We start from the raw sequence: 13,667 nt of genomic DNA on the forward strand, positions 1-13,667 counted from the left end.
AAGGACAAACATAGTAGCCAGACCCATCTCACTCAGGAGAGACACCAAGACCATGCTATTCTTTTACAGGTATGATCCTTTCAGACAGCATAGGTGTTCACATGTTTTAAAAGCTTTTCATCACTGACAACAACAGTAGGAGGATCATACTTTTACTACGCGTCTCAGTTTTCCCTTTGCGTTTATCCACTTACAGACAAAAAGCAAAAAGAAATCCCAGACTGCTAACACAGTGTAATTCACAGCAAGAAAGGCAAAGCTCTAACACACTCCTGGTGCTGCAAAAGGCGACTTCTAGGACTCAAGTAGGAAAACTTCCTATTCCCCATGGCTATTACATACACCTTACACTGTGTACACACTCTTTTTTATAATACCACTACAGGGCGTATATAGAATCATAGAATCATGGAATAGTTAGGGTTGGAAAGGACCTTCAGATCATCTAGTTCCAAACTTCTCGCCATGGGCAGGGACACCTCACACTGAACCATGTCACCCAAGGCTCTGTCCAACCTGGCCTTGAACACCACCAGGGATGGAGCATCCACAACCTCCCTGGGCAACCCATTCCAGTGCTTCACCACCCTCACTGTAAAGAACTTCTTCCTTATATCTAATCTAAACTTCCCCTGTTTAAGTTTGAAGCCATTACCCTTTGTCCTACCACTACAGTCCCTAAGGAAGAGTTCCTCCCCAGCATCCTTATAGGCCCCCTTCAGATACTGGAAGGCTGCTATGAGGTCTCCACACAGCCTTCTCTTTTCCAGGCTGAACAGCCCCAACTCTCTCAGCCTGTCTTCATACGGGAGGTGCTCCAGCCTCCTGATCATCCTCGTGGCCTCCTCTGGACTTGCTCCAACAGCTCCATGTCCTTTTTATGTTGAGGACACCAGAACTGTACTCAGTACTCCAAGTGAGGTCTCACGAGAGCAGAGTAGAGGGGCAGGATCACCTCCTTTGACCTGCTGGTCACGCTTCTTTTGATGCAACCCAGGATACAGTTGGCTTTCTGGGCTGCAAGCACACACTGAAGCCGGCTCATGTTAAGCTTCTCATCAACCAACACCCCCAAGTCCTTCTCTGCAGGGCTGCTCTGAATCTCTTCTCCGCCCAACCTGTAGCTGTGCCTGGGATTGCTCTGACCCAGGAGTAGGACCTTGCACTTGGCTTGGTTAAACACATTCATCTCCTGATAATAAAGAAAGCAATCAAGGACCATGAAATCTTTTTCCATGTTTGTGAGGAACGCACACTTCGCAAAAGGAAAAACATAATCAATTTTAACTGTATCAATTTATTAAATGATCTATCGAGGATATGTTTTGATTCCAAAAAAGCCCATCAAAACAGAAAACTCCTCCAGACCAATAAAGCAATTCAAGCCCCCAGGGAATTCTACCCCACAACTAATCTACTACTCAGCATGAGCAGAAACGGCTCAGCTATTATGTATCATACACAAGGCTGTTGCAAAGCCACCTGCAAGGCACCCCACTGTGTCCTTGGAGAACTACCTGCTGCTCCAGCCTCTGAACACTTCAAAGCCTCAGATCACCAGGCGTCTGAAAGCAGTTATCCCACCGTAAATACACTCCTGCTACACCATTACAGCAGGCAGCACAACAGAGCAAAACATCCCCGACATGGATGTACGTCTGGCTGTCACTTCTGCTTAACGCTGGCATTTCCAGCTGCCTATACTGTTCCTCAGCTCGCTCTGAGTCAAACTAGGTGCTGCTGCCAATACTCTGTCAGAAAAATCTGCAACCTGAAAAGAAAACATAGATGCTCACTCTCCCCATTTAGTGCCTGGCCCACAACTTTTCACATATCACTTAGACATAACTCCATGTCTAGACCCAAATTCCAACACAAAGAAAACAGAAGCAGACTATTTGAAGGGCAGTTTCCCATTATGTTAGGTACAAAAAGAGCTGTCTGTGCAGAAGTCTTCAGGCCTTTATCACAGAGCATGTATAAAAACACAACATACAATACTGTTTCACATAGCCAAATTCCCCTTCTCATGTTTCTGTTGCTGGAGAATTTGCCCATCTATCTTCCTTATCCTTATATAATAGCGTATTAATACACAATAGTCTCATTCAAGATCAAAACAGAAAAAGCAACACCGATGCTACTCAAGATGTAGTGCCATTTGACAACTACCCGATTGCAGCTGCTGAACAACGCATGGATCCATACGATCTCTTGCAGTGCTTTACAACACGGCACAATTGCTCAGTATCTAACACACGTAACGAACAGCCTTTGCAGTTCAATACAAGTTCCCTCCTATCATCCCTTTTCTCAGCAGCACACACGCGTTTTATAATCACAAAGACCACACACATAACATGTACCATGCAGAGGCACACGACACTCTTCTGACAGTGAGGAATTCCTAGACCCCACCTTATTTTTTACCGCAAGACCCAAGTGCCACTCTAACTCTCTAGCCCAGGGCTTCCCACCATAGCAATGTTTTACCATTAACAGTATGCAAAGTTTCAGGGCAAGGTTAATACAGGTTATCAAAGCAAATTTAGCAGCTCCCAAGCTAGCATTCATAGGTTAATAACACGATTGCTGTCAGTCAGGCCTTAAAACTCCAGCGGAGTTACGTGTACTCAATATTAGCAGTCTTGTAAAGAAAAATGTACATCTCCCAAAATGGTTGCGATGATTATGTGATGTCCCTTCCTCAGACGCAATATCCTAAAAGCCCAGATAAGTCTTTCAAATCACTCAAAAAGCAACAACTTCACCAAAAGTCACCCCACCTCAGTGAACATAACCTTCAGGTAAGGTGCTAGTTCTGACCACTCATTATCAACTCTGAATGCCAAAACCCTTGTCCAAAAGCACAGCAGTGACCACTACAATTTGCTGCTTTGCCCAAATTATCGCACTGTAACTACATTACATTCCACTACTTATCACCATCCCTCACCTACCAGCCAGTTCAACTGAAAACCAAAACATGCTTTTCGCTTCCTTTTGATAAAATGCTGCACAGCATTGCACAGCATTACATACTGCTAAATAAGTGCCACATCTCAGGCCAGCAGCGGCTGCAATTCTGTGGTAAATGATGTACACACCTGAGGTTATGTACTCAGCAACCTTCGGGAAGGCACTCTGGGATCCGCCTCAAACACAGTGGGAATCCACTGGGATCAAAAGCCCTTTCTAAATCTAAAATCCCCATCATTCAGCCAGAGCAATGGATATTGGCAAGATGTGTTTAACTTTAAATTAACATTTGTTTAGCAAAGATAGGGTCCATCTAATTTACAGAACTATATTCCATACTCCGTAAGTATTAAATCTTTCATTTCTCGAAACTGATGTGAAACCTTGTAAATCTTACAAGTATTTTTCATCTGCAAGCGTCTTCAGTTCTTCTCTCAGACACCCTGCATGTAGGAGTATGATGAATTGATAACCCCTCCACGAATAAATGAAGAAGCATCTTGGGATCCAGTAAAGTGTGGAGAAAATCATACTCTGAATTCCTTACTCATGGAAAACAGCGACCAAACTCCCTCTGACATCAAGGAGAGCGTGGATTTCACCCAAGCTCCCTAGAATACAATTGTCAAAGCTACAGATCTTGTCTCAAACACAATCTGTCCACGTGTCCAAGCAATTTGTGTGAAAGGAATGCCCTGAAGCTATAAGTGGAAACTACTCCACTGCAGAACTTTATCTCACCAGGAAGCAAAGCACATGGAACATTCAGCACAAACCACTTTTGCAGATTTACAGACCAACGAGGCTGAAAGTCAGGTCAATACTGAGCAGGAAAGATAAAACAGCTTCAGTATCTAACATCTGATTAAAGTAAGACCCGGAATCATGAAGAGGAGTTTTTGCAAAGGAGGAGCAAGCAGAAATACAATGGAACAATTGCTTAAGAACCACCAAAGCGCTAGATCACCATGCAGGTAACAAGGACATGACTGAGTTTGAGGTAAACATTACTAATGTACTTAATACAGGTTTTGAAGAAGGAGGCATGTACATCACCAGGCTTTTACAACAGCCCTGGCTCATATTAACATCTATTGTAGCTGCTGTAATGTGCTACCTGGAAAGGGACAGAAACGAACAAGCTGCCAGATGACAAAAAAAAGGATCCCTTTCAGGTGCCAATAACCTTAAACTCTTCCGCAAGCCTCTCCCAATACCATTCCTCTTTATTTAGACATAAGTTCAAAATCCAGAACTATATCTGCAGCCATTTTTCATTCAATTATCTTTCATGAATAAAATATTCAAAAGTGACCTATGATTTCAGAAAACACAATCTCTGAGAACACACTCGGATATCCAGGGGCTAACTGTGGAACTGCTGTGTACAACTTTCACTGATATCTCTTGCTCAGTGCTTCAAATATGCTATTTTGGCCTCATGTCTAAATGAGGGTTTAAAACTCTGATTTTAAGGGGACGTGGCTTAAAAATTTACAGCGGTTAGGTTGAAGGACATAAAATAAATACTTGGTGGGGCTTGAAGTCTGCACTTGGCTTTTGGGAAAGAACCAAATCAGACGGCAAAAAAGAAGTGATGAGAAAAGTAAGGGTTCCATCTTTAAGGTGCAAGGCTTTAAAATACTGCAAATAATATAAAACCACCCACACTAAAATACCTGACATAAGTCAGTAAATACACGTATGTACTCAAAGACTGCAGCCATGTAGTTAAGCTTTCTCCTGTCCTGTGTTTCACCCCTAAATGAAAATGATTCTCCCTTCTTTCAGCTCACAAAAGCAGAGTGCCTCTGGAGAACTACAGGTACACGTATCTTCAGCATAATACATTTTTAGCGCTTAGGATATGAGGTTTCTTTTACTGTAACTTTGTGACTACCAAGGAAACTGATTCAGTTCAATACTCTAATGGAAAACAGTGCTTGTATGTTCATTCTTTTTCCGTAACTTCCGTTATTAGTAGCATTATTATTATTACCTTATAAATATTCAGGTTCCTGAGTTCAATAATGTAGAATGTGTATTTCTTCATGCCAAAATATTTTCTGGGTGACACTAGTCTATGTGCTGGAGTCTATCCCAATCAAGCATCCTCATTCAGGTTACTCCAACCACATTTATCCAGTGACACTCACGATCAATCTGAGACGCCTGATCACACAGTCTCCTAAAGCACAGTATAAAAACTCAACTTCAGAACTGAAGAAACCCAAGAGCTGGAGGCCAAATCCTCACCACACAAGATGAGGGAGAGCAGTGCTGAGCTCTAAGCTGAAGGACCATTCAGTTCAGTACGATGGGAACGCAAGAAGTGCACTGGAGGGTCAAGAGGTGCCACTGACTGAAGGGAAGCAGATGCTTGGCAACAGGATTCCAACTAAGTGTTGATTACAATTTCAACTTTTCAACTAGAAGGTGGCTGTCTGAAGTGCTCAGAATAGTCTATTTAATTGTTTTCTGACTCTGGAAACTCCAAGAAGGAAAAATAGCTAGTGAAAAACTTAGAACCTTCAACACGGAGCCCAGAAATTTTTACCTTTCATTTTTTTAGGCAATAAAATTTGCTTCCCCTCCTAACACTACTATCCATACATTGTGAGAGTAGTCAGTAATTCTGCTAAAGACAAGGCAAGATTAAATGAAGGTGAAACCTGTTAGAGGAGACCTTTGCCATTCACACATAGTTGCAAGGAACTACTGCTATCCTTGCAACAGTAAAAGTGGAAATGGCCTGAGTGTTGTACTCAGCCAAGTGGGAGTGACAAAGAGACTCAGATACTGTCCCTACACTAAATCTCAGCTTCTGATTATTAACCCTTGATCTTTTTGAAGATGTGTATTATAACAGAATTAATATGCAGGAGCCTGTACCTAAACCTGACCACTAACTTCACAAGGGGAAAAAAAACCCATAATCAAATCAAGGGAAAAGAAGCGTAAAGAAAGGGAAGCAGTATGTATTTCAATCAGTATTTGAAAATACTTTTAAACTACCTTTTGCCATGTAACTTATTCAACAAATAGCGAGGCTTTAACACAGAGAGATCCTAAAAGGGCAAGGATTTGCTTTTCTTTTCCTAACTTCCTTAGATCTTGATCTCCGGAACAGATGAAAATACAGCTTTTGGAAAACATAATTCTGTAAATAAGTTGACAGCTCTATTCCAGATAGTTATATATCAAATGGCATTACAAACAAGCACCATAATCAGCAACATAATCAATTGTATCTCTGTCAGAACTTCAATTCCAAAATTAGCTGCTTCATATTCTATCTGGTAAAACCTGTAAGACAAGGCACATGAGGGGATCGAAGCGTAAAAGTAAGGGTGAAAATAAACACCGGTATTATCAAAATGAAACACAATTATATAGAGCTCCTAGGGAATGAAAGAAAAAAAAAAAGGTAAATTCTAATGAAAGACCTCACATTTGCAGCTACTTGTCTATCTTACAAGTAAAAACACATCTTTGTTTTGGGGAAGTATGCATTACATTTGAGGAAATACGGAAATACATCAACTTCAATTTTTAAAACCCCAAGTAATCTTCTAACCCAGAGAAAACAGGTCTGAATCACCATTTTTTTCCTTCCAAAATCCCCCAACTGCAGGTAGTTCTCCAAAATCGCGCCAAATCCCACACCTCTTTAAGAGATTTTACTCAATCCTCATTTGGACTAACTCCTATTGGCTTGCTAGTTCTCACCTCCTCCAAGCCTTTTACCACTACTTTGTGTCAGCAAGTGTTTGCCTAGGGTTGTGTCAGGGTGCAGACCTGGCCAGACCTGAGCAGACTCCCATGCAGCACAGGCACACCTCAGAAACGCAGGTGAAGTAGCAGGGCCACAGTGTAGCACAGGGCTACCTTCCCAGAGCAAAGCTTTCAGAAGCGCCTGGAAAACCTCCCTGATCATCTTCTGTCACATTTCAAACTGAAGTCTCACAAAAGACTTCAGATTTGAAGATGCGCACCCAGACAGATCAAATTAAAACCAGGGAAATCTCTGTGACAACTGGCTAAGCTGCACTATTGTCAACTACAATCAACTTGCTTGTTTGGGCAAATGAAACACCTTGGCAAGTTTCCCAAACTGTCATTTTAACTTTCTCTCTCTCTCTCTCCCCCCCCCCTTTTTTTTTTCCTGCTTAATGGAAGATTATCAATCTCTGGAATCCAAAACACCATTAAGAGCTCAATATTGGTTATGTCAGTAGAGAAACAGTTAAAAAACTAAATACATTCTGTACCCAAATTACTGATCTACTGAATTCAAATTCTTTAAAGTTATTCCTCAAACAAGATAATCTTCAAATGAAGTAAGGAACAACTTTTATGCACCATCAATCTTTCCTACAGAAGTCTGAAGCAATACACCCTCCCACTGCATAAGAGCATATGAGAATCTGAATGCAAACTTCTATTAAACGCTAAGCTGTGGACAATGTCAACAGATGTCTCCATGCAAATTTTGTCCTTGTAATGATAAATTATGCTGCTTGCAAAGATTTTAAAGAAGACAACCTACTTTTTCACTTGTTTCTCTTACTAGCTAACACTGTATAATCAATGCAGTGGGGGGGATCCCCAATCTTCTGTCCACCTGCACTCAGAATGACTAAATCCTTACAATACACGTTTCCTACCAGTCCAACCAATATGCAAAATGCCAGATAAAACACTGCATTAAAACGTGTTTTCAAACTCATAACCTACTGCACTGTACAACAAAGGAGCACTTACTGCCATTGTCGTCAGAATCTTCACTGCTGCTAGGAAGCCGACGTCGTTTCATGATCTCCCCAGGAAACAGCAGGCAGCCTGCAAAGCAATGAGACAGCACTTAACCCAGGATAATAATAAACAGTCATCAAGTTGTGTTTCTGATGGCATTCGAGGACTTACAGCACACAAAGGAAAACAAACAACTTTAAACAGCATCTGAAATATGAACAGTGAATCTCTCAAGGATGCTTAATTAGGCAGTCATCAGACGAGCAAGTGAACAAGATTGGAGAGCATCAATGACAACCCCACCAACACTTTCACCCCTAAGCAAGAGCATATTTTGTTCTGAGAGGTCTTAAAATCACTAAACAGCCGCAGCCAATGTGCTTGACTTCCCCTGCCCATTCTGACACTAGATTTGGAATACAATAACATTTGTATTGCTTGTGTAAATATTTGCTTTGGCTAATATGGTACTGGAACCATTTTATTCCTGTTTAAAGTGCCAGATTTACAAAATCAAAGATTAAAGTCATCCACATACATATAGATGCGTGTGTATGTATTTCTATATATGAAAGAAATAGCAGCAGTAGCCAGCCAAGTTTTCCCACATTAACTAAACGTGCATCACCTATGCCTTGGAAAGCACCACCCTCTCCAGTGAGAGTGATAATTCCTCCTGCAGGCACATTTCTAGCACCAGGCCCAACACTGTTCTTCAGGAATCAGACCACCAACTGGTAGCACAGAAGCTCCTATAAACTGCCAGACTTCTACCAATATTGAGTTCAACTGCACATAAGCCAGCGATGTAAAGACAAAAAGTTCTGTATCTTTTTAACTGTTATTCACAGGGTGTCGGTATTTTCACAAGTATTCTCTGTGGAATGAAATCAAATTCATAGAATTTAAAGAAGCTGTAAATAGCTAGTCAGCATTTACATGTATAAAGCTATTAAAAGGTGTAAGCTGAAGAGCAGAAAAAACATGACAAGTGTAGAAAGGCACATCCACCATGAGTTAAAATGACAAGGATTCTAGATGCAGATCAAATCACTTGAGTCTGTGCTTACCACATATCAATCACAGTATCAATAAGGTCTGGGCATTCTGCTAGCAGCAAAGCCCTCATACATACCTCAGAGGCACAGAGTTGGAAATCGTGATGCCAAAATACTTCTCTGCCTCTAGGTAGGTGCAGAAAATCTAACCTCATTTTCACGAGTTGCAATTTCTTAGAAAGCCTTCAACAAAACTCTTTTCACTGAGCCTTCCTTTTTTGCATTATACTTGCAAACAGAGGTGGGGGGAAGCCTCCCTACCAGGGAGTGACTTTCCAGAGTGGGATTTAACATGGTCGTCTTTGAAACTTCTAATAGTTTTGAGCTGCAAACTTTGCTCACTGGAGGTAAACTGAATGGTTCACTTCACCAAAACCTTTTGTTATCATGTCATAGAGTAGAAGTTCATAGATAATGTCTAATGCCAGAGAATAAAGAATCATAAATGACAACCTCTTACAGTGCTAGAAGAATTCTCTCCAAAAGAATTGCTTTGAAGCAGACCAGAACTCTGTGCGTATGGCAGACAGAAATGCTGCCAATGAATAAACACGCAGATCACCCTGGACCATCAAAGTCATCTGAATACGCATCTGGTATAAATATAGTAGGTCCAGAGCCAAGTTCTGACACACTTATCACAGAAAGCCAACATTCAGGTCTAGAACAGGCCAAGACAGAAAAATCAATTAGCTGCTACAAGGCCAAAACCAGAAGCATAAATATCTATTCTGTAAGGTACTTTTTCTAGCAGTTCACATACTTCTCCTGTAATTGAAAGAAATATTAACAATAGCAATGTAAAAGAACCTCCTCACTTAGGATGGAATTATTTCTCATAAACAACGTAAAGGTGATATAGAAGAAAATAAAGAAGTTATAAATAAGTTATCTCACAAATGTAGCTTGGATATTCCTGATCAAAAATCTTCATTTCTTGGTTCATTCCTGCATGGTCTCAAAAGTACTATGTACCATAATGCAAAATAGCATAGCGTATATACACTGAGACACACTCATGATTTTGTAAGGAGCAAGAAAACCTGAAATCCTACTCCTCCACATCTTTCTGGATACATGTATTTTGAGTTCATCTTTTCCCAGCTCTATTTTCTGCAAATTCACAAAGTAAGGAAAGACCTGGAAGCTTCTCCTTCCTACCTGGAATTTAAAAAAAAACCCAACAAACTGAACAGCTTTGTTGTTGTTGTTGTTGTTTAAAGGAAAGAGTGGTATTCACACCTCCCAGTTCAAACACTCTCCACAGTTCTGCAGGAAATAAGACAGAACAGAAGCCACTTTCCTGCAGTATAGAATATTAGGTAAGACGGCTAATTTCCTTGCCCACTCTACCCAGATTTCTGAAGTTGGCCTGTGAAAAGCTTGTGTTCTCAAAAACAAGAGTCAAAGAAACTCATCATTTGATGAAGCTTCTGTGAGATTCCGGGGGGGAGTTAAAATCCAGGGATCCATTTTCTCATCTTTGAACCTGAGTTTACAGGGAGCTAAATCACAGATGGAAAAAGCAGCATTTGGCTTCTCAGAGCAAGTCTCAAACCTCCCAAGATCAACCCCCTGGAACTTTTGCCATTCGAATAAACCAGCTTTTTTCAACTTTAAAATAATTCTACACTGTTCCCACCAGATGTTCATATCCAGAGTTCAGAAAACACATTCTAGAGGTAACACTGGAACAGCTAATAAGAATTACAACCACAGAGACTGAAATGCTGCTGTCCTTTAGGGTACCACAATGCCTCTACCTCAAAGACTATCAGTTTCTATTGGGTGATGATGACCTTAAAGTCACACAAGAACTGCATTAGAAATAAAGCCAGTGATGGTTAGGTTCAGACTGAAGGTACAGGCTTTCCTTACTCAACCACAGACATACACATTTTCCCAGCATGTTTAGAGAATACTGTGAATTCAAGCAACACTTTTTTAATTTTCAAGAAGGAGAAAAAAAAACCCCAAAACCTACAGTAACTCTTTTCATTAACTAAAAAAAAGGAGGTATCACTATTATACTGAAAAAGGCAGAATCTAAAAACTATCAAACTTTTCAGTAAAATTATTTGTTTCATTCTCTTTCCTTTACTAATCTGAGATTTGAGTGCCAGAAATACTACTTTCCTTTTAATTTCTTGCCCTTCACAGCCATGAAAATGTTGGTATTTTTCACCTGACTTTATTCTGACCCACACTTACTATACCCAGGTGCATACACAACGCATCTGGTCCAACTCTGAGCTCATTAAAACGTATGCTGAAACTGAAGCACATCTGTGTATTTCCAACGAGTATAATTCCAACAAGTCAGAAGTAAATGCAGGTTCATCAAGACTGACTGTAGCACAGCTCGTTTAATGACACATATTTGCTATGATCACTATACCTGTAAGCAAATAAGCATAAAAGGGGTGAAATATTTAAGCCAAGCTTTAAAATTCATACCAATAGTAAGTAAAAATTATGCACCTGGTCTGCAGCACTTGCAGGACAGGAAGAGACCACCCAGGTTACCAAGCAAAATTCCCAACAACCGCATGCAACCACATAACTGCTGTTTAGTCCAAAAGTTTCCACAAAACATTCACTGCACCCACACACGCTACAGAATAACTTGCCAACCCCCTTTGCAAAATGAAGCAAGGAAGCAGCCAACCAAGCAGTGCCCCTGAACCCTGTATCTTCCATCACAAACATTTCTACAGCAGTTTTCCCCAAATTCTTATCCCAAAAGGGCATTTACTCATATACTGTTCATCTGCAGAGTGAGCCCACACTTGGAAAGCTACAAGAGTCCAGCAGCCCTAGGCTGCTGCATCACCAAGCCAAACATTCCCCAAAATTTCAGTGACACGTGTAAATAACCCAGCAACTTTTGTATGTCATTTCAGTTTCATTTCTTGAAAAGACGACTGTTTCTTCACTTTCAAAGCATCCATTCAAAAATCAGACAGAGCAATACACAGCATGCTGATAGTTATTTGCTGATAGTTATTTCTCCTGAGGACTCTACTATAACATTTACCCATTTATTGGGGGGAAAGGGGAGAAGGGGAGAGAGAGATGGACACACAGACAACACCAAAACACACACGTGGACTCAGGCAAACATGAGCCTTCAACCAAACGCAGTCACCAGTGGCTCCTCCACCCTTTCTCATCACGTTAGCTCTGGAAGCGAAGCTTTACTCATTGATTAGGTACAAACTTCAAACATACAAACATAACTCTGGATTTACATGGTACAATAGCTCAGATCATTTTTAAAGGCAAGATTACACTGTTTGAAACATTTCTTCTGGCTACTGCATTTTGAAGAAAGCACTAAACCTCTTCTAACATACTTGTAAAATGCTATGCAAATGAAATGACTGGATGATATTCCAATATAAGCAATGTCAGGCCACAAAATAACATTTGGATTTACATATCCTTGTGGAGGTGAGCAACAAACATCTAATTCTACACAAGTAACTAGACACAGTTAGGAATACAGACATTTCTGCCCACTTCCAAGTATCTGCTGGCAAATGCAGTGCAGTGCGTTAGAACTAGCAACATGACACAGTATGGCAAATTCACTGGTCGCTATCTTTACTAGTATGCATTACCATGCTCCTCTGGTCATACCTCTGCGAGAGAGAAATTTAAAAGAACCAACAAAAACCACAAACCACACTGGGCAGTAACACCAAGATCCTTCTTCTCACTTTTTTTTTGTTCCACACTGAAGTCCCAGGAGTTGCACAGGTTGATAGTGAAAAAAAATTCCAAATCCTTTTTCCTAGCTTGTTCAGAGCAGAAATCCCCCATACAGCTGGCACAGCAGTACACCCATGTGCAACACATCACAGAACTTTTTATGCTACTACTGCACAGTTAAGAACACCATATACTTTTTCCTGTTTGACCCCAGTAGAGAGAGATGATCAAAGAGGAAAATGTAAAGTGTGTTACTCTTTGTTATGCAAATAGCTAAACAGAACCAGATTTTGAAAAATAATTATACGTGAAAAAAATCTATATCCTCAGGTCAAAGGTTTTATATAGCACAGCTCTTTCTAAAGTATCTTCAAGGGCTGTATAAACCTCTGGGTAAAAGGAGTGTATAACTGAAGCCCTGACAGACAATTAACTGCAACCGTGTTAACGGGTGCCGCTACCATGAACTGCACTGAACAGCTGCAGAGATAGAATGGGAAGCAAGCAGAATTATGACAGACGTACACCCTGAAGACAAACTGAAAAACTGGCTTTTCCTGAAAGTAACCCACTAACTGCAATGAAACTAAGACCTAATTATATCTAGTAAACAAGAAATCGCTTCAAAATACTTATTGTACAAATGGAAGTGTGACACTCTTAATGACATGGATAGTAGATGAAGACATTTGGCTTCTATCTCACAAATAGGTAAAATCCATGTAGAACTTTATCATTCCTCTTTAACACCTAGGAAAGCTTCGATAGCAACATTTTATGGTCACAAAGAAACAAAAAGAGTTCTATAATTAAATACTATAGCATTACACAGCACAATCCACAGTATAAAAGAGCCACAGACCTCAAATTTGGAGAAAAAAATCCTCCAAGTCTTATGAAACAAAAAAGTATGTCCCAAGGCCAAGAGTGTTCTCCACAAGGAATATTCCTATAGACTTCAGCACACCTATTCGAAATTTGACAAGGAGAAGCACAATTTGGACGTATCAGCCCAACACTTTTCAGCAAGCCACATGCTCATTTATGCACCTGTGCAAGTTGGCTCATAACGTTACCCTACATTCTGGGCAGTGGAAGGAAATTATTCCCAAACTGTGACGGTGAAACTGACTGCCCAAAACCTTGAGCAATGACAAACTG

General features: G+C 40.5%; 1 protein-coding gene across 6 annotated transcripts in view; it reads right to left on the minus strand.

Moving 5' to 3' along the window:
• Positions 1 to 13,667, minus strand: part of JADE1 (jade family PHD finger 1) — a 43,716-nt gene that overhangs the window by 26,329 nt on the left and 3,720 nt on the right. For 5 of the 6 annotated variants that reach the window (XM_030493244.1, XM_030493250.1, XM_030493245.1 and 2 more), the window contains exon 2: positions 7,744 to 7,821. In XM_030493244.1, coding sequence (XP_030349104.1) covers positions 7,744 to 7,795 — 52 coding nt within the window. In that variant the 5' untranslated portion in view covers positions 7,796 to 7,821. Of the gene's footprint in view, positions 1 to 7,743; positions 8,731 to 13,667 lie in introns of those variants that run through there. The other variant, XM_030493249.1, reaches the window with a different exon arrangement.

Source organism: Strigops habroptila, chromosome 7 (assembly GCF_004027225.2).
Source record: "Strigops habroptila isolate Jane chromosome 7, bStrHab1.2.pri, whole genome shotgun sequence".
NCBI classification, from domain to species: Eukaryota; Metazoa; Chordata; class Aves; order Psittaciformes; family Psittacidae; genus Strigops; species Strigops habroptila.